Source organism: Schistocerca gregaria, chromosome 5 (assembly GCF_023897955.1).
Source record: "Schistocerca gregaria isolate iqSchGreg1 chromosome 5, iqSchGreg1.2, whole genome shotgun sequence".
Classification (NCBI taxonomy): domain Eukaryota; kingdom Metazoa; phylum Arthropoda; class Insecta; order Orthoptera; family Acrididae; genus Schistocerca; species Schistocerca gregaria.
Genome location: NC_064924.1, coordinates 261,578,185 through 261,601,609, shown reverse-complemented (window position 1 = coordinate 261,601,609; position 23,425 = coordinate 261,578,185). Strand labels below are relative to the sequence as shown.

At 43.2% G+C, this 23,425-nt stretch overlaps 1 protein-coding gene across 1 annotated transcript in view; it reads right to left on the bottom strand.

Moving 5' to 3' along the window:
• Positions 1 to 23,425, bottom strand: part of LOC126272273 (probable cytochrome P450 304a1) — a 115,492-nt gene that overhangs the window by 61,263 nt on the left and 30,804 nt on the right. The window contains exons 4-5 of the mRNA XM_049975018.1: positions 14,672 to 14,962; positions 10,784 to 10,901 (exon numbers count right to left, since the gene is read on the bottom strand). Of these exons, the coding sequence (XP_049830975.1) occupies positions 10,784 to 10,901; positions 14,672 to 14,962 (409 nt within the window). The remainder of the gene's footprint in view (positions 1 to 10,783; positions 10,902 to 14,671; positions 14,963 to 23,425) is intronic.

Genomic DNA, 23,425 nt, shown 5'->3' with positions numbered 1-23,425 from the left:
CTTATGGTACCGGTACAATATCTCGCACTGTTATGTCTTCATTATCGTCATTGCTTGGTTTGTATGTGTTCCGTATTGCATAGGCTGCATGACGACTACATTTTTCATTCGATTGTTCTCCCACAAAAGAGATCCATTACCTAAGAGCGAAAATATGTAGGTTTCATAACATCTGAACAAAGAAAAGCATAAACTAAGCATAAACAAGAACAGAAATTGATTTTCACGAAAACAGTGAAACATTCATCAGCATTGATCGTGAAAAATACAGTTTTTTGTCATTATTTGACAGAAAGAAGGTGCTAAGGGTAATGTAAAAAGGGGATATTTATTGTCTGCTAAACATTGATTTTTGATTGATATGTAGGTATTTTCTGTAAAATAACTGTTCTTTTTTTATATATTTTCTTGATACATTTCATATTCTTTCGATGTGTTAGTAGTCTGTAGAAATTGTTGTTGCGACAACAACCCTCGGTGCAGTCTTCACAACTATGGGGAGGCAGGCTAGCAGAGACAGTGAGATACGGCCGCCAGGTCTCGAATATTGCTCGTACAATAAGGCCCATCACAATGATGAGATACATTACCACTTGTGTGGCCCAGCACTGCACTGCCTTGGTACCCTACATCTAGCCACTCCATCACGCCGGGTGATACGCCAGTATGGCGATGACGAGTACACGCTTCCAATGTGCGTTCACCGCGATGTCCACAAACGCGGATGCTACCCTCATGATGCTGTAAACAGAACCTGGATTCATCCAAAAAAATTACGTTTTGCCATTCGTGCGCCCAGGTTCGTCGCCGAGTACACCATCGCAGGCGCTCCTGTCTGTGATGCAGTGTCAAGGGTAACCGCAGCCATGGTCTCCGAGCTGATAGTCCATGCTGCTGCAAATGTCGTCGAACTGTTCGTGCAGATGGTTGTTGTCTTGCAAACGTCCCCATCTGTTGACTGCACGATCCGTTACAGCCATGTGGATAATATGCCTGTCATCTCGACTGCTAGTGATACGAGGCCATTGGGATCCAGCACGGCGTTCCGTATTACCCTCCTCAACCCATCGATTCCATATTCTGCTAACAGCCATTGGATCTCGAACAACGCGAGCAGGAATGTCGCGATACGATAAACCGCAATCGCAATAGGCTACAATCCGACCTTTATCAAAGTCGGAAACGTGATGGTACGCATTCCTCCTCCTTACACGAGGCATCACAACAACGTTTCACCAGGCAACGCCGTTCAACTGCTGTTTGTGTATGAGAAATCGGTTGGAAACTTTCCTCATGCAACACGTTGTAGGTGTAGCCACCGGCGCCAACCACGTGTGAATATCACAGCATCTTTTTCCTGTCGGTTAAATTTCACGTCTGTAACACATCATCTTCGTCTGGCAATTTTAATGGTCAGTAGTGTAGTATTAAGGTATTTCCTCTGCTATTGTTCCCATCGTATTTTTGGCCTATTGTTAAATTGACAGACTTTATATTGAGCAAACAAGGTGAACAAGAGATTACCACTACAGACAGTGAAGATATTTCTGTACTATTGACCTGAGGATTGGAAATCATCTGATAGGAGTAAAACCAGTAAAACCATAGGAGAGACAGAAAATGGCATTTGTGGTTCATCTGGAGCACTATCAGTTTCATAGTACCCCATTTGGGTACCAGCCAAGTTTCAGTTTTGTTAAGTGGAGTACTGCTAGGATTAGAACTGAGGCACTGTATGGTATATATGGACAACATAATCGCCTTTGTGAAGAACATGCACTATAACTAAAGGAGTTGTTTAACAGGCAACATGTGGCACATTTAACTATTAGTATAGAGAGGTGTCACTTGACAGTACAGGAAGAGTGATAGTTGGACCATATGATTAGTTGTGATGAAGTTTCAACTGATCCTAGTTTAGTAAAGACTACAAAATATTTCCTAAAACCTCAAATGGAAAACGGTCTTAATCGGTCATGGGTTTAGCAAATTATTATAGAAAGTTTGTCCTGAATTTTGCAGAAACAGTATGATCTCTCACTCACTTATTCAAGGAAGGAGTGAAATTCCATTCGGACATCAGAGTGTAGAGATGTGTTCCGAAGACTAAAAAGAATTATTGACAAGTGGGCTGGTATTGATTTTTTCAAATTATGAGATGGAGTTCACATTGTCATGTGATGCAACTAATCATGCACTTGGCTGTATATTAAGTCAAGAAGTAAATGGAGTGGAGCAGCTGGTAGCTTCTTCATATATGGCGCAACATAGTTCCAATATTATTTACATTGTAGAAAATTTAAAGTAATAGCTTATTACGCAGCAGTAAAGAGGTTACAATGATTTAAGGATCCACCAAGTAGATTAATGTACTCGGCATCATTGAAGTTTATTTAATTTTTTTTTTAATTCACCGACCTTGCATGAACCTTTGGAATTCAAGATGGCGTCAGTAGAAAGTTTTGTGTGTAACAAAGAATGTGTCAGACCGTTCCGAAATGGCTAAAGCATATTTCCAAGCGTTACTGGTGGTGAAATAAACAGTATGTGGAACAATATATGAACAACTGTTAAAATTTAGCCATCAGCACATTCCACCGCTAAGGTTACTGGAGGTTAGTAAGCGATTTCAAACGATTGGTGTGGATATCTTACGTTCTTCTGCACTACCGCCGTCTATGTCACTTATTATATATTTGTAAATTGAGAGCAAGAGTATTACTTCTGCAAGTGAGTGGTTGAACAGAGAGAGATCAAAAAAATGGTTCAAGTAGCTCTGAGTACTATGGGACTTAACATCTGAGGTCATCAGTCCCCAAGAACTTAGAACTACTTAAACCTAACTAACTTAAGGACGTCACACACATCCATGCCCGAAGCAGGATTCGAACCTGCGACCGTAGCGGTCGCGCGGTTCCAGACTGAAGCGCCTAGAACCTCTAGGCCACATCGGTTGGCGAGAGAGAGGGATCGTTGGATAACAGAGAAGATATTGAGTCATTATGTAAACAGGCATTGTAATAACTGGAATACACCTTTACAATACATTATTTCAGTATATAATTTGGACTGAGGAGGTAACCATGCAGTCGTGCAAAGTCACTAAGTCATTGTGCCAGGTTGGTGTAGTGATTAACTTACCTGCCCATTGAGCAGAAGACCTGGGTTCAAATCTCGTCATCCCGTCCTTGGCACAAATTTTCATTTGGCACTTCCAAAATATATATATATATATATATATATATATATATATATATATATATATATGTGTGTGTGTGTGTGTGTGTGTGTGTGTGTGTTTTAAAGATGTGAAAAGGTCTCTGGAAGCGTATACAGTTTAATTTGATTCGAACATCTATATCTGGGTTTAAAACAGGCTTCCCCGTTTCGTTCAATGCAGAGATGCCATTCCAATACATTTGGAGAGCCTCTGCAATGCTGTTCGAGTTGAAATGGAATACCAAGATGTGAGGTGTGAATGAACATTAGTATTGAGGAGGGAGTCTTGCTGGGATAGTCCATGCTGCTGCGCAAGTCCACTGTAACATAGTGGTTAACGCATCTGCCTAGTGAGCAGAGATCAGTGGTTGGTACCCAGGGCACGAATCAGGACCACTCTATTTTGTAGGTCCTAAAGTTTCAGTCGTCGCCATGAGCCTTCGGCCTTTGCTCGTTTCACTTCTTGACGGATATCAGTGTGCTACCATCTTTTACTCTGACGACTCTGAAACCATGGGTGGGTCGGGATACGTTTTTACGTCTCACGCCGTTCAGGAACACCGTTCGTTGCTGGAAACATCTAGCATTTTTCGAGTGGAGCTGATATCCGTTAAGAGAGCCCTGTATTTTATTAAACGTGCCTCCTTTGTCGCCTTTTAATATGTACCGTCTCAATGAGGGGACTTCAGGTCATTTACTGATATTACTCTTGTTACCCTGTGGTAACTGCTATTCATCACCTTCTCTCTGAACTTCATTATACCGCCTGTTCTGGTCTTATGTCATGTGGGTATCCCAGGCAATCGACTGGTTGGCCGTTTATCTAGACAGGCGATTACTCTCCCCATATTTGTTTTGATGATGTCATGTGCGGATTTGCAGGGGCAAATGACGTCTCTGCTCATTCGGAGATGGACCAACATTTGATGGGCTACTGCCCCCACAAATAAACTCTGCACTATCAGGGAGACAACTACTACATGATGCTCCTCTTTCCGTCCCTCCAGGAAGGAACCCACATTGGCATTCCACTCCGCATCTGTTGCCATTTGGGCTCTAAACTGTCTCAAGCACCCCTATTGTGGTTGTGCTGACCTACAGAAAGTTCTTCATATCCAGGTTTATACACTCCTGGAAATTGAAATAAGAACACCGTGAATTCATTGTCCCAGGAAGGGGAAACTTTATTGACACATTCCTGGGGTCAGGTACATCACATGATCACACTGACAGAACCACAGACACATAGACACAGGCAACAGAGCATGCACAATGTCGGCACTAGTACAGTGTATATCCACCTTTCGCAGCAATGCAGCCTGCCATGGAGACGATCGTAGAGATGCTGGATGTAGTCCTGTGGAACGGCTTGCCATGCCATTTCCACCTGGCGCCTCAGTTGGACCAGCGTTCGTGCTGGACGTGCAGACCGCGTGAGACGACGCTTCATCCAGTCCAAACATGCTAAATGGGGGACAGATCCGGAGATCTTGCTGGTCAGGGTAGTTGACTTACACCTTCTAGAGCACGTTGGGTGGCACGGGATACATGCGGACGTGCATTGTCCTGTTGGAACAGCAAGTTCCCTTGCCGGTCTAGGAATGGTAGAAAGATGGGTTCGATGACGGTTTGGATGTACCGTGCACTATTCAGTGTCCCCTCGACGATTACCAGAGGTGTACGGCCAGTGTAGGAGATCGCTCCCCACACCATGATGCCGGGTGTTGGCCCTGTGTGCCTCGGCCGTATGCAGTCCTGATTGTGGCGCTCAGCTGCACGGCGCCAAACACGCATACGACCATCATTGGCACCAAGGCAGAAGCGACTCTCATCGCTGAAGACGACACGTCTCCATTCGTCCCTCCATCCACACCTGTCGCGACACCACTGGAGGTGGGCTGCACGATTTTGGGGCGTGAGCGGAAGACGGCCTAACGGTGTGCGGGACCGTAGCCCAGCTTCATGGAGACGGTTGCGAATGGTCCTCGCCGATACCCCAGGAGCAACAGTGTCCCTAATTTGCTGGGAAGTGGCGGTGCGGGCCCCTACGGCACTGCGTAGGATCCTACGGTCTTGGCGTGCATCCGTGCGTCGCTGTGGTCCGGTCCCAGGTCGACGGGCACGTGCACCTTCCGCCGACCACTGGCGACAACATCGATGTACTGTGGAGACCTCACGCCCCACGTGTTGAGCAATTCGGCGGTACGTCCACCCGGCCTCCCGCATGCCCACTATACGCCTTCGCTCAAAGTCCGTCAACTGCACATACGGTTCACGTCCACGCTGTCGCGGCATGCTACCAGTGTTAAAGACTGCGATGGAGCTCCGTATGCCACGGCAAACTGGCTGACACTGACGGCGGCGGTGTACAAATGCTGAGCAGCTAGCGCCATTCGACGGCCAACACCGCGGTTCCTGGTGTGTCCGCAGTGTCGTGCGTGTGATCATTGCTTGTACAGCCCTCTCGCAGTGTCCGGAGCAAGTATGGTGGGTCTGACACACCGGTGTCAATGTGTTCTTTTTTCCATTTCCAGGAGTGTATATATCCGGTTCGATGTCATTTTTCCACATAACTGACTTATTATTTGGAGTCCCGGCTCCCGCCCTTCCCCTCTTCGCTCGCACTCTTTCACCTCGGTCACTTCTCGCTATGCACTGTATACAAATCTCCCTTTGGGCGTCCCCGGCGTCCCCCTCAACATCGCGAGGCAAGCAGCTGTTACTAACTTTGAAGTGTCCTGTATGTAAATGTCATAGTTACGGCGCCTATTGCGCCTCTCTCACTTTGGCGCCCCAAGCGGTGGCTTGGGCCATTTGGGCTCTAAGCTTTCTTTAGCCCCCTCCTTCTGACTCGCGTGCTAAACTTGGTCTTCTGAATTCTTTGTCTCTTGATCTGGCAGACGACTCGTGGACTGGTGAACTGCTTGAAAGTGGTTTATACCCTCGCACCCTAAGTCCTCAATTGTTTGTTGGAAATATTTCAATCTCTGTCTTTCTCCAACAGTTTTTACACTGTACAGCTCCCGCTAGCACCACTGAGGTTATATCCTGATGTCTCAACATATGCTCTATCATCTTCTCCTTTCCTCTACTCAGTAATTTCCAAATATTCCTTTCCTCACCGATTCTACGGAGAATCTCCCCATTTCTTACCTTACCAGTCCACCTAGCTTTCAGTATTCTTCTGTAGTAGCGCATCTCAGATCCTTCGATTCTCTTCTGTTCCAGTTTTCCTGTAGTCCATGATTTGCTACCATACACTACCGTGCTCCAAACGTACATAATCGCAAATTTCTTCCTCGAATTAAGAGTTATGTTTCGTAATAGCGATGAATGCTCTCGTTGCCAGTAGTAGTCTGTATTTGTGTCCTCCTTGCTACTTTTCATTACTTTTATCTTTCTTCGGTTTATCCTCAGCACATATTCAGTACTCATTAGACTGTTCATTCCACTCAACAGATCCTGTTATTCTTCATCGTCGTCACTGACGATGGCAAATCTTATCATCGATATCCTTTCGCTCTGAATATTAATCCCACACTTGCACCTCGCCTTTATTCCCGTCATTGCTTCTTCGATGTACAGATTAAATTGCAGGGGCTGAACACTGCATCCCTGTCTTACTCCCTTTTTAATTTGGGTACTTCCGTCTTGGTCTTCCAGTCTTGTTGTTCCTTCTAGGTTCTTGTACACATTATATGTTATTCATCTTTCCCTACACGTTATTCTTATTTTTCTCAGAAATTCGAACATTTTTCACAATTTTACATTCTCTAACGCTTTTTCCAAGTCGACAAATCCAATTAGCTCTTTCGGTCATGGTGTTCTCACATAAAGACATACTAAATAAATGCTTCGTATATTAAAATGTTAAATTTCATTATTTGTAATTGCTGTCCTCATATTGTAACAAGCAGAGAGCTTATTTGAGAACAGTGTCGACAATTCCTGTCAATCTGTGGAACCACAAAACAAAACTGAATGAGTACAGTCACATGGACGCTTCCCAGTAACCTTTGTACCTCCCATCTGCCGGTTAATGACTTCTGAGTTTAGGTAAAAAAAAAAAAAAATGTGCGTACAGAAAGGTGCATTCTTGAAGATGAAAACTAAAGGTGTCTTTCAGAATGAAAGGTAAGTGACATATTTATGACTTTATACATGTCTACAAATGAGGACATTGTAATTGAAAGGTTGCAATAGCGTAGAAATTTAGGACATTATTTCGATGTCTTTTTAGTCATCTTACGATGATTTCACAATGCCCCGCGTCCAAGACAGACGAAGGCCACTTACAGAAGAAGAAATTATAGAGCTCCTGAAATTGACCATCTATCCGATGATCCTGGCGATAATTTTGAACAAGAGGACAATGGTGGAGGTAATATTAGACGTTTTATATCATACGGTATATTGTAAGCTGGGTAGCCTAGACGCAAAGCACGCTAATTGTATAATAAGTGACATTAAGCTAACCACGAAACACTAGTCCCATCCAAAAGACAATGCATTGGCACCAAGAATGTTATTGTTGCGTACGAATTTCTTACAACGCAGCCAACCTAAAGCTGAATAAGAAAAATATCCATTCTAATCATAACACTGAAAGGTAGCTTTGAATGTCCAGATTGGTAAGTCTGATGTCCGTTCACGTGCTTTTTATCCTGACATGGCAGGGCGACAGCCACGCCTATTCGGCATTTACCAGGTTTTGCGCCTGAAGACAACATTCAGTTAGCTGCTTTTGAGACTGAATACGATTTTCGAGAGCCATTTTCGATGGTTTATAGTCGGTTTTGGAACCTGAAAGTGGACGCATGTTTGCATGGATTGGGTAAAATAAAAACGCTTTAGAATTAGGTTCCTAAAAATAAGACCCATGATTTGTTTCACTTTAGGGCAAGTGTGGCCAAAGTGACAAAAATAGATAAGCCAGGTCACACAAGCGAGAGTCCAAGTACTTCAAAACGAGCCATTGAGGAACTTCGTCCAGAAGCAGAAGTTCGTTTTGACAACGTTGGACATCTTCCAGCCGTCAGTGTCAAAAATCATTTCACAGATGCAATAAACCGGATTGCAAAAACAAAACAAAATTTTACTGTGTAAAATATAACAATCACTTACATCTCGGTAGAAAAAAATTGTTTCTTTGATTATTATTCTTCACAAGTGTAAAACCATAGTTTATGTATATAATCATTAATTTATGTATTTTGGTGAAATATAATCAAATAAAATACTTTGACTTTTCGACATATACTTCACCCACATGAACACCATGTTCTTATGTAGGGGTGCGTTATACCCTCCCTTTGGGGGCATCTCGAAATGTTTTATACATCAGAAAAATCATAATTTAATTAGAAGAACTGGATAGCAAAGGAAGGATTTTTTTCAGAAAAAAAGTGATTCGTGACCGAAAGGGTTAAAGTGTCGTGGCTTTTCTTCGGTCCCGCTTCCAGTATCAAGAGCAAAGTGATAACTGCCTTAATGATGCTTTAACTTTCCTAAAACCAAACTGACCGTCGTCTAACAGTTCCTCAATTTTCTTTGCTACTCTTCTGTATGTTATTCTTGACAGCAACTTGGATGCAAGCGCTATTAAGTTGATTGTGCAATAGTTCTCGGTTGCCCTCGTCAGCTTCGTCAGCAAAGTGACGCCGACAGCTTGAGATATAAATGCCGATATCGCAAGCAGAATGTAAATCAACAGAGAAACTGTATGAGGATACTGAACGGGTAATTCAGTATGTAAAGAGAGATGAAAATCTAATGGAGGACTGGAGAGCGTTCGTAGATGAAGGAATAAAAGAAAGAGTTACGGGAGAATATGGTTTCAGTTGCAGTTTATCTGAATTAGTAATAGCAAATACACTGTTCAAAATGGAAAAGACAGGCATACAGCAAATAAATCCTTTACGAATGAAATAAATAGGAAATGTGGAGAAGCTGAGGCGAATGGCTCTAGGAAAGACGTGAAGAAATCGAAAAGGGAATGATCGCGCGAGAGGACTGACTCACCTTATGGAAAAGTAAAAACAACCTTCGGTGGAATGAAAAGCAAAATTAAGAGTACAATGAAAGTTCCACTGTTCAATGCAGTAAAGATAGCAGGTTGGTGGAAAGAGTACACTGAAGGGCTCCGTGAGGGGGACGACTTGCGACTTGGCTGATGACTTGATAGGAGGTGAAACAGGAGTCGATATGGAAGAGTTAAGGGGTCCAGTATTAGAGTCAGAATTTCAAAGAACTTTGGAAGATCAAGTATGGTAGATAGGATTGATAACATTCCATCCGAATTTTTGAAATCATTGGAGGAAGTGGCAACAAAATGACTATTCACGTTTGTTTGTAGACTCTCTGAGGCTAGCGACGTACTACATGACTTTCGGAAAATTTCCGAATATAGCAGGGTAAGATAAGTCCGAGAACTATTGCACAATCAACTTAATAGCTCTTGCATCCAAGTTGCTGTCAAGAATAACATGCAGAAGAGTAGCAAAGAAAATTGAGAAACTATTAGACGACGGTCAGTTTGGCTTTCGGAAAGTTAAAGGCATCATTAAGGCAGTTATGACTTTGCTCTTGATAATGGAAGCGGGACCGAAGAAAAGCCATGACGTCTCTAACAACCTCACCGCCAACGAAACATTATACAGTTATCTTCCCTAACCGATGTCGCTCATAAAACACTGCTAAGATATGTTTGAGCGACTGCTTGTTCGTAACGGCCCTCCAGCTATGACTGAAGATTTTTTTGTATACTCCTATGTAAATCGGATGGAGCGAGGCTCAGCAAAAACATATCCGTGTCCTCCTTGAAACCATGGTACGATTTTAGAGGCTCTGATTGTAACAGGAGTGGAATTTACACTAAAATGAATTCTGAGAATCATTGGTCATTCTTTCATTTCTTGTCAAGTATGTTGAACATAATGATTCGTTATATTCGGAATCTCTAAACCAATTGCAGCACCAGCTGCAATTCTATTTTTTAACAGCACGACCGGTTTCAGCCTCTAGGGCCATTTTCAGATAGTATGTGAATAACATATTTATGTAGCTTTATCCAAATGACCACCTGACAAGGCCTTGGTCGCTCAAACGGGTTGTGGTGTTAAAAAAAAACTGAAACTGGTACTGCAATTTGTCTACAGTGTTAATGATTTGTGTTTTGCCATGTCACTTCTGTGTGGCATGAAGTTAATTTCTGTCACATGTATTCCTCTTGTTGTTACAACTCCTACAAACTATAGCGTAGCTACACATAGACTTCAATATTTCACTCTGGCAATTAGCATGACATGTTCTTTCACTTGTAATGTAAGGAAAATAATCTAATTAGGGGCTGCAGCAACAGATATGAAAGCAGATATGAAAGTTTATACACTAGGTCGTTTTCGAACATGGTGTTCATTCGTATCTCAGGATAGTGAGGGATAGCTACGAAGATACCTACATAGAGAAAGACTGCTCGGGAAACAGAGGTTCCTGTAATTGATTACTTTTAAATTAACTTTATGCTATTCATTTCTTCATAGATGTGAGAGAAATGCGTACTTACTTGAAAAGAATGTTGGTTCCTCAGACTTTTGTTTTTTCATCATCTCTTTCAGATAGACATCAATGAAATCTCTCATGTCATCGTCGCACAATGTATTTTTATGTTCATCAACCATTTGCTGAAAGAGAAAGAACAGAAGATTAAAAAATATATATTTTAGGAGGCAGCTCGGACGAAATACACGCTGCGTTTGCAAATGATGGAGAGAAAAACAAATAGTAGCTTTAAAGGTGTCTGTGAAATAACTACTTTCAATTTTTCCATTTTTTTCTTACTTTATCTCATGAGCTAGTCATTTCATACACTTTGCAAAGATGTTTCTGTAACATGTGTAGACTGCAGTGAGTTACGATCTTTGAGGTGTTCTCTCTGTGATGTCTGGCTGGAATTTCGTCCCGCATTTCTGGCGTACTGGCTAAACAGCGCTTAGACTGTCTGCAAGGACGTGTAACGATACAGGTATAATCAAAACACTAAACGATACCTTAGATTACAGAATAACCAAATTTTGACCAGGTAAATTGTTCATGTTTATTCATCATAACTTTGAAAAGTAACGTTTGGCACTGCTGAAGCAGTGGTCCGTTAGCACTGATAGAGACGATGTATGAGACATGCTCTATGTAGACGCTCATGCCATATAGCGGTTGCAATTACTCAATGTGGCTGTAAAAATGGTGGGGGGGGGGGGTGTTACGTATGACCGTAACGTGCTGCAACTTCATGATAGAAATGGCAAATAACCTAAGTTATACATTTACTAAAGTATATTAAGAAATAATTAAATACATTAGGTTCTGTTTATTTTATTAAAAAGATTACAGTGTTAGGACGACTGTAAACTTATGCATTGTCTATTATAAAGAGTAATTCCTTTAGAAATATGTAATAATTGTTAAGGGATTTCCTGCATATTAATCTGAGCTGTGGTAGCCCGTCGTTTTTGAGAAGAGACAGCCCTCGAACAAAGATTGTCTAAGTAGTTAGAAGTAGTGTGAGCAAAGTGCGCTTGTATGGTGTTTGCGCGATGAAATTCGAGCAGTGGTAAAATCAGCCTCGGATGTGTGTTGAATAAAGCTACTATTTTATAAAAAGTGCAGCTAAACTGTGTGTTAAGAGAGAAGAGGTTTACTCTGGCTTATTGTGGAATGAAAAGCAAGTTGTGTTGTGGATCGTGGGGACCTGCAAGCTGCGAGAGACATATTGCTGGTTACAGGTACAACTGAAGATCCTGTAGCATTCAGGGCCTCAGATACTAATCTGCCACTTCACATTTCAGTAGCCTTTTTAAGAAGTTTGGAAATAGCTAGCCAGCGCCTCAAATTCGACAGTTTTATTTGATCTTATCTACGACAGTAACAGTGTTATTTTCTCTGTGCTACAACGTAAAGTAATCTTCAAGCGGCGAAGCCATATTAGCAAAACGTGTATAAGCCATGACGTAATTAGAACTGTAATTTGAGTGATGATAAACTGGTTATTTATAAATCAAATGCTTATTTCGTGTGTTTATTTATGTATTTAAGAAATCAACATCCTTAGTTTCAATGTTTTAAACCAGGGGTCTCCAAACTTTTTAGTCCGCGGGCCACATTGACTCCTCCACGAAGTCATAAGGGCCAAGATCTACCTAGCGGGATTAAAGCACCCTAGCATTCCACGAGCACCGTAATGTAAGACTAAAGGACAGAAGAAATCGCTAAACTCTAAGGTTGTGCGAATAGCTAGCACTGAAACGAACTACGATATTTATTTAATTACACAATTTTGATTGTTGGACGTACCTGACCGAAATTCTGGCGTATTTTATTCTGGCGAATTCAACCGACAAAAAAGTAGGTCACTGCACATTATTCACGAAAGCGTCCTGCGAAGTTAGCGAAATTCATTGTTAGCGACACTATTACTGCAAGACGTAACAGAGGTGGAGTATGTCAACGCATTGTTATTTCAAGCGGCGCAACAATAAGTTTAGTTATATAGTCTTGCAGCGAGTAGCAGAGCCAATGTCGCAGTTTATTGGTCGCGATAGGCCTCGAAGCTAAATTGTTGGCAGTATAGGTACCACCTCAAATATTTGGTGGGCCGGATACCGAGGATGTCCGGCAGCTAACGCCCGCCGGTTTCGGCCTGCGGGCCGTAGTTTGGAGACCCATGAATTAAACCAAAGATTTTTTCAGTGATAAGATCTGGTATTTATTTGAATAAAAAATCGTTCGCCGACTCACACTGAAATATCAGATACAAATTAATGGATGCTGTTTGTCAGTGTTACTGTTGAGAACATGACACCGCAAGGTAAAGTGAAACTTTTACGTCTTTTCTTCAGAAAACTGTGGTGACTAGTGTACTTCGCAAATCGAAAGTAGTGGCGTATGATGAAAACGAGCGTGTGTTAATTAAGGTCAGGTATAGGTAGTAATAGGGAACGATTACGTATTTTCTGACTACATATTGCTAACTGTTTAAACTATTTCATATCTTGTCGGAGATATTTTTATAATTTAAATGTTAAATATTTAGATAAGGTTCAAATGGCTCTGAGTACTAGGGGACTCAACATCTATGGTCATCAGTCCCCTAGAACTTAGAACTACTTAAACCTTACTAACCTAAGGACATCACACAACACCCAGCCATCACGAGGCAGAGAAAATCACTGACCCCGTCGGGAATCGAACCCGGGAACCCGGGCGTGGGAAGCGAGAACGCTACCGCACGACCACGAGATGCAGGCTTTAAATAAGGATCTTGAACGCTTATCAGGTTACTCATTGAAAGTTTATTACTTTAATTTTGATGAAAAGTGCTGTGCTGTTTAAATCAATTACATATGTGTGAATATAGGAACATTAATATTAGGCATTCCTGCGCATTTAACACGGGATTCGCATTAGGGGGCACGACAGTTCAAAACCGTGTCCAGCAATCCTGGTTTAGGTTTCCCGTGATTGTCCTAAATTGCTTCATGCAAATGCTGGGATGGCTCCTTTGAAAGGGAAAGACCGATTTCCTTCCCCATCCTTCCCTAAGCCAAGCTTGTGCAATTTTAATGACAATGTAATTGAGGGATTTCCTAATATACAGGGTGTTACAAAAAGGTACGGCCAAACTTTCAGGAAACATTCCTCACACACAAAGAAAGAAAATATGTTATGTGGACATGTGTCCGGAAACGCTTACTTTCGATGTTAGAGCTTCTTCTCTTCAAATCACATTAATCATGGAATGGAAACACACAGCAACAGAACGTACCAGCGTGACTTCAAACACTTTGTTACGGGAAATGTTCAAAATGTCCTCCGTTAGCGAGGATACATGCATCCACACTCCGTCGCATGGAATCCCTGATGCGCTGATACAGGCCTGGAGAATGACGTATTGTATCACAGCCGTCCACAATACGAACACGAAGAGTCTCTACATTTCGTACCAGGGTTACGTAGACAAGATCTTTCAAACGCCCCCATAAATGGAAGTCAAGAGGGTTGAGGTCAGGAGAGCGTGGAGATCATGGAATTGGTCCGGCTCTACCAGTCCATCGTTCACCGAATCTGTTGTTGAGAAGCGTACTAACACTTCGACTGAAATGTGCAGGAGCTCCATCGTGCATGAACCACATGTTGTGTCGTACTTGTAAAGGCACATGTTCCAGCAGCAAAGGTAGAGTAACCCGTATGAAATCATGATAACTGGCGGTGAATCGAGGAAGTACAGGACATACTGACGATACTAAAATGAGCTCTAACATGGAAATTAAGCGTTTCCGGACACATGTCCACATGACATCTTTTCTTTATTTGTGTGTGAGTAATGTTTCCTGAAAGTTTGGCGGTACCTTTTTGTAACACCCTGTATAGCCCAGGCGCAATGCCGTGCGCAGCTCACCTCGCAGCGGAAGCGGAAGTGGTCGCTGTTGTGCACGGTGTCGAGGTATCCGGAGAGCCGCGGGCAGAGCACGGCCAGCCAGGGGTGCAGCGTGACGAAGCCGCCCGTGGCGTCCGTGGAGCGCAAGAAGCCGAGCCCGGCGCGGCCCATGGCGCGCGACGCCGCGTCCGCCTCCCGCGGCGCGCGGCCGCCGTGCAGCGCGGGCAGCAGGCAGTTGACGGTCGCCGGGAAGAGAGCCTCGGGCAGCAGCAGCCGCCGGCCGCCCGACGCCGGGCACTCTCGCACCACGCCCTGCCGGCACGGCGCCTACTGTTAGCCGTTAGCGCAGTCTGAGGAGCGGAGTCCCCAAGCCTGTCTTCCGTTCGAACACCCTGGGAATCCTGGGACTCTCACGGGACCCCTTACCGAGTGTCCCACAAGTCTTTCCCAGATTACACACGTTCATAAGGCATGATTCAAAAAAATGGCTCTAAGCGCTACGGGACTTAACATCCGAGATCATCAGTCCCCTAGACTTACAACTACTTAAACCTAACTTAACCTAAGGATTTCGTACACATCCATGCCCGAGGCAGGATTCGAACCTGCGACCGTAGCAGCAGCACGGTTCCGGGCTGAAACGCCTAGAACCGCTCGGCCACAGCGGACAGCTCATAAGGCATGAAATATGACACATACCCAAACACGTTTATTTTTAATTGAATGTGACATATTCAACTTTTTCTGTGCATAAATACATTACTGTCAATTAAAATTGCTACACCAAGAACAAATGCAGATGATAAACGGGTATTCATTGGACAAATATATCATACTAGAACTGACATGTGATTACATTTTCACGCAATTGGGGTGCATAGATTCTGAGAAATCAGTACCCAGAACAACCACGTCTGGCCGTAATAACGGCCTTGATAAGCCTGGGCATTGAGTCAAACAGAGCTTGGATGGCGTGTACAGGTACAGCTGCCCATGCAGCTTCAACACGATACCACACTTCATCAAGGCATATTGTGACGAGCCAGTTGCTCTCCCACCACTCACCAGACGTTTTCAATTGGTGACAGATCTGGAGAATTTGCTGGCCAGGGCAGCAGTCGGACATTTTCTGCATCCAGTAAGACCCGTACAGGACCTGCAACATGCGGGCGTGCATTATCCTGCTGAAAAGTAGGGTTTCGCAGGGATCGAATGAAGGGTAGAGCCACGTGTCGTAACACATCTGAAATGTAACGTCCACTGTTCAAAGTGCCGTCAATGCGAACAAGAGGTGACCGAGACGTGTAACCAATGGCACCCCATACCATTACGCCGCTTGATATGCCAGTATGCCGATGACGAATACACGCTTCTAATGTGCGTTCATCGCCATGTCGCCAAACACGGATGCGACAGTCATGATGCTGTAAACAGAACCTGGATGCATACGAAAAAATGACGTTTGCCAATTCGTGCACCCAGGTTCGTCGTTGAGTACACCATCGCAGGCCCTCCTGTCTGTGATGCAGTGTCAACAGTAACCGCAGCTATTCTCTCCGATCTGATACTCCATGCGAGCAGCAATGTCGCGATACGATAAACCGCAATAGCGATGGGCTACAATCCGACGTTTATCAATGTCGGAAACGTGATGGTAAACATTTCTCCTCCTTACACGAGGTATCACAACAACGTTTCACCACGCAACGCAGGTCAACTGCTGTTTGTGTATGAGAAATCGGTTGTAAACTTTCCTCATGTCAGCATGTTGTAGGTGTCGCCACCGAAGCCAACCTTGTGTGAATGCTCTGAAAAGCTAATAATTTGCATATCACAGCATCTTCTTCCTGTCGGCTAAATTTCGCATCTGTAGCACGTCATCTTCGTGGTGTAACAATTTTAATGGCCAGTAGTGTAATTACTGTTATTTTGTTTGCCACTGGGCCCAGTAACGTAAAAACAGCGGATTCGGGTACCATCTGGAAACAAAATCTACATCTATATCTACATGGATACTCTGCAAATAACATTTTAGTGTCTGGCAGAGGGTTCCTTCACAATTCTTTATTATTGCAGTCTCGTATAGCGCGCTGAAAGAGCGAACATCTATATCTTTCCGTACGAGCTCTAATTTCCCTTATTTTATGGTGGTGATCACTTCTCCCTGTGTAGGTCGGTGTCAGTGTCATCAAAAGAGAAAGTTGGTGATTGGAATTTCGTGAGAAGAGCCAGTAGCAACTAAAAACGCCTATCTTTTAATAAAGTCCAGCCCAAATCCTATATCATTTCAGTGAAGCTTTCTCCCATATTTCCCGGTAATATAAAACGTGCTGCCCTTCTTTGAACTTTTTCGATGTACTCCGTCAGTCCTATCTGGCAAGGATCCCGACCGCGCAGCAGTATTCTAAAAGAGGACGGACAAGCGTAGTGTAGACAGTCTCCTTAGTAGATCTGTTACATTTTCTAAGTGTCCTGCCAATAAAACAAAGTTTTCGGTTAGCCTTCCCTACAACATTTTCTATGTGTTCCTTCCAATTTAAGTTGTTCGAAATTGCAATACCTAGGTATTTAGTTGAATTTACACCCTTTAGATTTGATTGATTTATCGTGTATCCGAAGTTTAACGAGTTCCTTTTAGCACTCGTTTGGATGACCTCACACTTTTCGTTATTTAAGGTCAATTGCCAAATTTCGCACCATACAGATATCTGTTATAAATAATTTTTCAATTTGTTTTGGTCTTCTGATGACTTTATTAGTCGATAAACGTCAGCGTCATCTGCAAACAACCTAAGGCGGCTACTCAGATTGTCTCCCAAATCGATTATATGGATAAGAAACAGCAAACGGCCTATAACACTACCTTGGGGAACACCAGAAATCACTTCTGTCTTAATCGAAGACTTCCGTCTATTACTAAGAACCGTTATCTCTCTGACAGGAAATCACGAGTCCAGTCACATAACTGAGACGATATTCCATAATCACGCAATTTCACTACAAGCCGTTTGTGTGGTAGAGTGTCAAAAGCGTTCCGGAAATCCAGAAATACGGAACGAATTTGAAATCCCTTCACAATAGCAGTCAACACTTCATGTGAATAAAGAGCTAGTTGTGTTCCACAAGAAAGATATTTTCTAAACCCATGCTGACTGTGTGCCAATAGACCGTTTTCTTCGAGGTAATTCATAATGTTCGAACACAACAGATGTTCCAACATGCTGCATATTAACGTTAATGATATGGGCCTGTAACTAAATGGATTACTTCTACTACCTATCTTGAATATTGGTGTGACCTGTGCAACTTTTGAGTCTTTGGGTATGGATCTTTCGTCGAGCGAACTGTTGTATATGACTGTTAAATATGGAGCTAACGCGTCAGTATACAGGTACTCAAACTAGGAGGAAGCCCAATGTTTCTTCTGGTATCGCGAGACACAGTCACCAAATACAGTCCACAGAAAATTCCAGACGATATGCTATAGAGAGCCACTTGATTTTAAAAGCATACAAAAGTAGTATGCGAAGTTTAAGGAGTCAGATAGCGTCCGTAATCTCCCTAGAACAAGCAGGCCTGGAAACGACAATCATAGCCAATACCTCTTTTGATATTTTGCAGTTATTTGTTTTGTCGCATATTCAGGACTTGTCAGTCTTAATTTTCCAACTAGATGTTATGCATCTCAATGCGGGTTAGATGTTCATGCCAATCTGGACAGAACATTTCTAGGAAGATGGATCAGGTGAGATGGCCCCATCAACTGGCCTCCACGATCAATGGACTTAACGCACCTGGATTTCTTCGTTTGGGGTTATGTCAACGACCAGCTTTACAAAACACCAGTGAACGACATAGCAGCATTACCGTGTAGAATTGCTGATGTCATAGCACCCATCGCTCAAAAAATGTTGACCATGATATCGGTGGAATTGGAAAATCGTCTGTGTATCGTTTAGACAATGAAAGAAGTATGGGTTGACCTTTATTAATTGTGAGTATGTGTGTGTTTGTTTGTTTGTGTGTGTTGTGTACAAAAATATTGTTAGCCACACTTGAAGATAAACGATGTGTGTGTATGTCTCATACTTTCTTCCTCACGCATGTTTGTAATCTTGAAAAAAATTCTCAGGCGCCTTGTATTTCTGAAGATTAATAAAATTAATAATCATTTTAATGAGAAAAACTTCTTTTATACTGTGGTTACTTCAATTTAAATCATAAATAATAATACAGAAATCAGAACTAATTATAAAAAACAAGAAAAAGTTTGGGAAAACAGCCACGTTGTTTAAAATTTTTCGCAGAGCACTTACTCATTTCCCGCAGAATACCAGTGTCCTGGAGAACACAGTTGGGGAAACCGCATCTCGCAGCTACCCGGGAACATCGTTACATTAACGCTGCACCTTCACTGCCCACTGGGAGTCATTACTTTTCGACTGTTCATGTGCCAAGCAGAGTCAAACTCAGAACAGCTGGAATGATCACGAAGCAACCAATCAAGGCTCACATTTCAGGACATGCGTTGACAGTCACGGCACGAAACACAAGCCAAAGTGACGTCATCGCAAGATTTTAGCGAGCAGCGGTGCGCACACCGGTGGTGCACGTTAAATGGGCCAGTAACACTCATTTGGATGTGACGTACCATCACTGTGCCACGCTGGGGAACAGTGAGTGGTGAGGTGGCAGCGTAAATGCCACTGGCACATCGCATCCTGCTGCTTGCTGGGAGCCTCGTTACATTAACGCTGCATCCTCAGTGGTAGAACACCATTGCTCACTGGGCTCGCGGGCATCTTGCTTCTCACCGGGAACCTTTACAGCGCATTTATTCATACTAATGACTGAAACGGTTACTAGTGGCGTGACAAACAAAAACGATGTTGTCTGCATCGTATAACGGTAATAATATTGGTTTGTAGAGGCCATAAATCTAATTGTAGACATCGAGAAAGAAAAGGTATTGATACACTGTGTGATCAAAAGTATACTGACACCTCCAAAAACATACGTGTTTCATATTAGGTGCATTGTGCTGCCACCTACTGATAGGTACTCCATATCAGCGAGCTCAGTAGTCATTAGACATTGTGAGAGAGCAGAATGTCCGCTTCGCGGAACTCACGGACTTTGAACGTGGTCAGGTGATTGAGTGTCACTTGCGTCATACATCTGTAAGCGAGACTTCCACACTCCTAAACATCCCTTGATCCACTACTTCCAACGTGATAATCAAGTGGAAACGTGAAGGGACACGTACAGCACTAAAGCTCACAGGCCGACCTCGTCTGTTGACTGACAAAGACCGCCGGCAGTTGAAGAGGTTTGTAATGTGTAATAGGCAGACGTCTATCCAGACCATCACAAGGAATTCCAAACTGCATCGGGATCCACTGCAAGTACTATGGCAGTTACGCGGGAGATATTGACAACTTGGATTTCGTGGTCGAGCGGCTGCTTCAAAAATGGTTCAAATGGCTCTGAGCACTATGGGACTTAACATCTATGGTTATCAGTCCCCTAGAACTTAGGACTACTTAAACCTAACTAACCTAAGGACATCACAAACATCCATGCCCGAGGCAGCATTTGAAACTGCGACCGTAGCGGTCACGCGGTTCCAGACTGAAGCGCCTAGAACCGAGCGGCTGCTCATAAGCCACACACCACACCGATAAATGCCAAACGACGCCTCGCTTGGGGTTGTTGTTGTGGTGGTGGTCTTCAGTCCTGAGACTGGTTTGATACAGCTCTCCATACTACTCTATCCTGTGGAAGTCTCTTGATCTCCCAGTACCTACTGCAGCCTACATCCTTCTGAATCTGCTTAGAGTATTCATCTCTTGGTCTCCCTCTACAATTTTTACCCTCCACGCTGCCCTCCAATACTAAATTGGTGATCCCTCGATGTATCAGAACATGTCCTACGAACCGATCTCTTCTTCTAATCAAATTGTGCCACAAGCTCCTCTTGTCCCCAATTCTGATCAATACCTCCTCATTAGTTATGTGATCTACCCATCTAATCTTCAGCATTCTTCTGTAGCACCACATTTCGAAAGCTTCTATTCTCTTCTTGTCTAAACTATTTATCGTCCACGTTTCACTTCAATACATGGCTACACTCCATGCAAATACTTTCAGAAACGACTTCTTGACATTTAAATCTATACTAGATGTTAAGAAATTTCTCTTCTTTAGAAACGCTTTCCTTTCAATTGCCAGTCTACATTTTATATCCTGTCTACTTCGACCATCATCAGTTATTTTGCTCCCCAAATAGCAATACTCCTTTACTGCTTTAAGTGTCTCATTTCCTAATCTAATTTCCTCAGCATCACCCGACTTAATTCGACTACATTCCATTATCCTCGTTTTGCTTTTGTTGCTGTTCATCTTATACCCTCCTTTCAAGACACTGTCCATTCCTTTCAACTGCTCTCCCAAGCCCTTTGCTGTCTCTGACAGAATTACAATGTCATCGGCGAACATCGAAGTTTCTATTTCTTCTCCATGGATTTTAATACCTACTCCGAACTTTTCTTTTGTTTCCTTTATTGCTTGTTCAATGTACAGATTGAATAACATCGGGGATAGGCTACAACCCTGTCTCACTCCCTTCCCAACCACTGCTTCCCTTTCATACCCCTCGACTCTTATAGTTGCCATCTGGTTTCTGTACAAATTGTACTTAGCCTTTCGCTTGGGTAAGGAGCGTTATCATCGGACGATTGAACAGGGGAAAGACGTTGTGTGGTGCGACAAATCGCGGTACACACTGTAGCCATCCGATGGGCGAGTGTGGGTATGCGAATGCCCGGTGAACGTCATCTGCCAGCGTGTGTAGTGCCAACAGTAAAATTCGGAGGCCGTGGTGTTATGGTGTGGTCGTCTTTCTCGTTGACGGGGCTTGCACCCTTGTTGGTTTGCGTGGCACTATCACAGCACAGGCCTACACTCTTGTTTAAAACACATTCTTGCTTCCCACTGTTGAACAGCAATTCGGGGTAGCCATTGAATCTTTCAACACGATCGAGCAACTGTTCGTAATGCAAGACCTGTGGCAGAGTGGTTACACGACAATAACGTCCCTGTAATGGACTGTCCAGCACAGAGCCCTGACCTGAATCCTACAGAACGCCTTTGGGATGTTTTGGAACGCCGACTTTGTGCCAGGCCTCACCGACCGACATTGATTCCTCTCCTCAGTGCAGCACTCCATGAAGAATAGGCCGCCACTCCACAAAAAATCTTCCAACATCTGATTGAAGGTATACCTGCAAGAGTGGAAGCTGTCAATAAGGCTAAGGGTGGGCCAACACCATACTGAATTCCAGCTTTACAGATGGAGGTCGCCACGAACTTGTAAGTCATTTTCCGCCAGGTGTCCGGATACTTTTGATCACATAGCGTACATATTTGGAATCTACACTTTCCTTGCTGCACATTTTGTCACCAATTCTTGAGGCTGCTCGAAAATATCGAGACCATTTTTTCAGACACTTCCAACTGACGCAACATACTTCCCAGATTATTCTAAATATTATCGAACCAAAATAGTTCAAAATGTGTTCGATTCACAATTATTAACACAATTTATGTTGAAGATCACTCCACAAGCCCACTCACTCAGAGGCAATATCTCATTAGTTGTTATCCACATTTACTTCATATACTAATTTTGCCACTTACAGGTTTTCATGCTAATATTGTAGCGAAAGAGAAAAACAATTAATTAGGTGAAACAGAGTAACTAATTTCCAAAATTATTCATCTAATATCATATCCTCCACGAACCTATTGTGATGGACTGTATGCCTCTGGTCCCAGATAGCTTTGCACCCAAAAACGGCTGAAATAAGTAACTTTCTAAACCTGTGACTTGCAGTTTTGTCAACATAGCCCGCTTATTGTGGTTTTCAGTGGCGGTATGTTGAGAGAACGTAATCAGTCTACAAAGGAAATTGCTAAAAACCACTTGTGCATTAATCCTAGTACATTGCTCAACTCTGTGGGAACCATATCAAACACAGCTATTAGCAGACATTGAAAGTAAACAAAGATGGGCACTGTCAGTGGTCACATGTTTGTTCGGTCCATTTTAGAGCGTCCCGGAAATGCAGAGAAATATGACATGTCAGGTTCTTGAAGTTATACGTGAACTATCTGTCGAAAGACTACTAAGAAATCTTCAAGTACCAGTACTGTGTAATGTAGGAACATATTGCTTCTCCCTACTTATCGCTCTTGCAGTGATTGGGAAGATAAGATCAGTCTAATTAAAGCTTGCACAGAGGTTTTAAGAAGTCACTTTCCCACACTCATTATACCAATGGAACAGGAAGAAAACGTAATCTGTGGTAATGCATTGCTATTCACAGTAGTTTGCAGAGCATGGAAGTAGATGGAGATCTAGAAGAAGATCTACGTTGTACGAGAACAGCCCTCTAAGCATTGGGACAGCTAGAGTTGCCCTGAAGCAGCCAATCATTGCTCAAATTTCCGGGTCGACGTCGATGGTCGCTTCTACTACCACAAACTCAGTCGACTCCACGTGTGGCGAGGATCACAGCGAGCGTGTGGAGCTAAGACTCAATGGCCTTGTTTTATCATCGGCGAGCCATCGATGCATACGAGCGGCTTATTATCTTGAGTTCCCAGCGTCATTTCCTTACAAGTGAAACGTTCAAGCGACACACACTGTGGCAGTGAAGCTCGTAACTCATGACGAGACAGTGTTATATGCTCACCAACCACTGCTTCTTCACA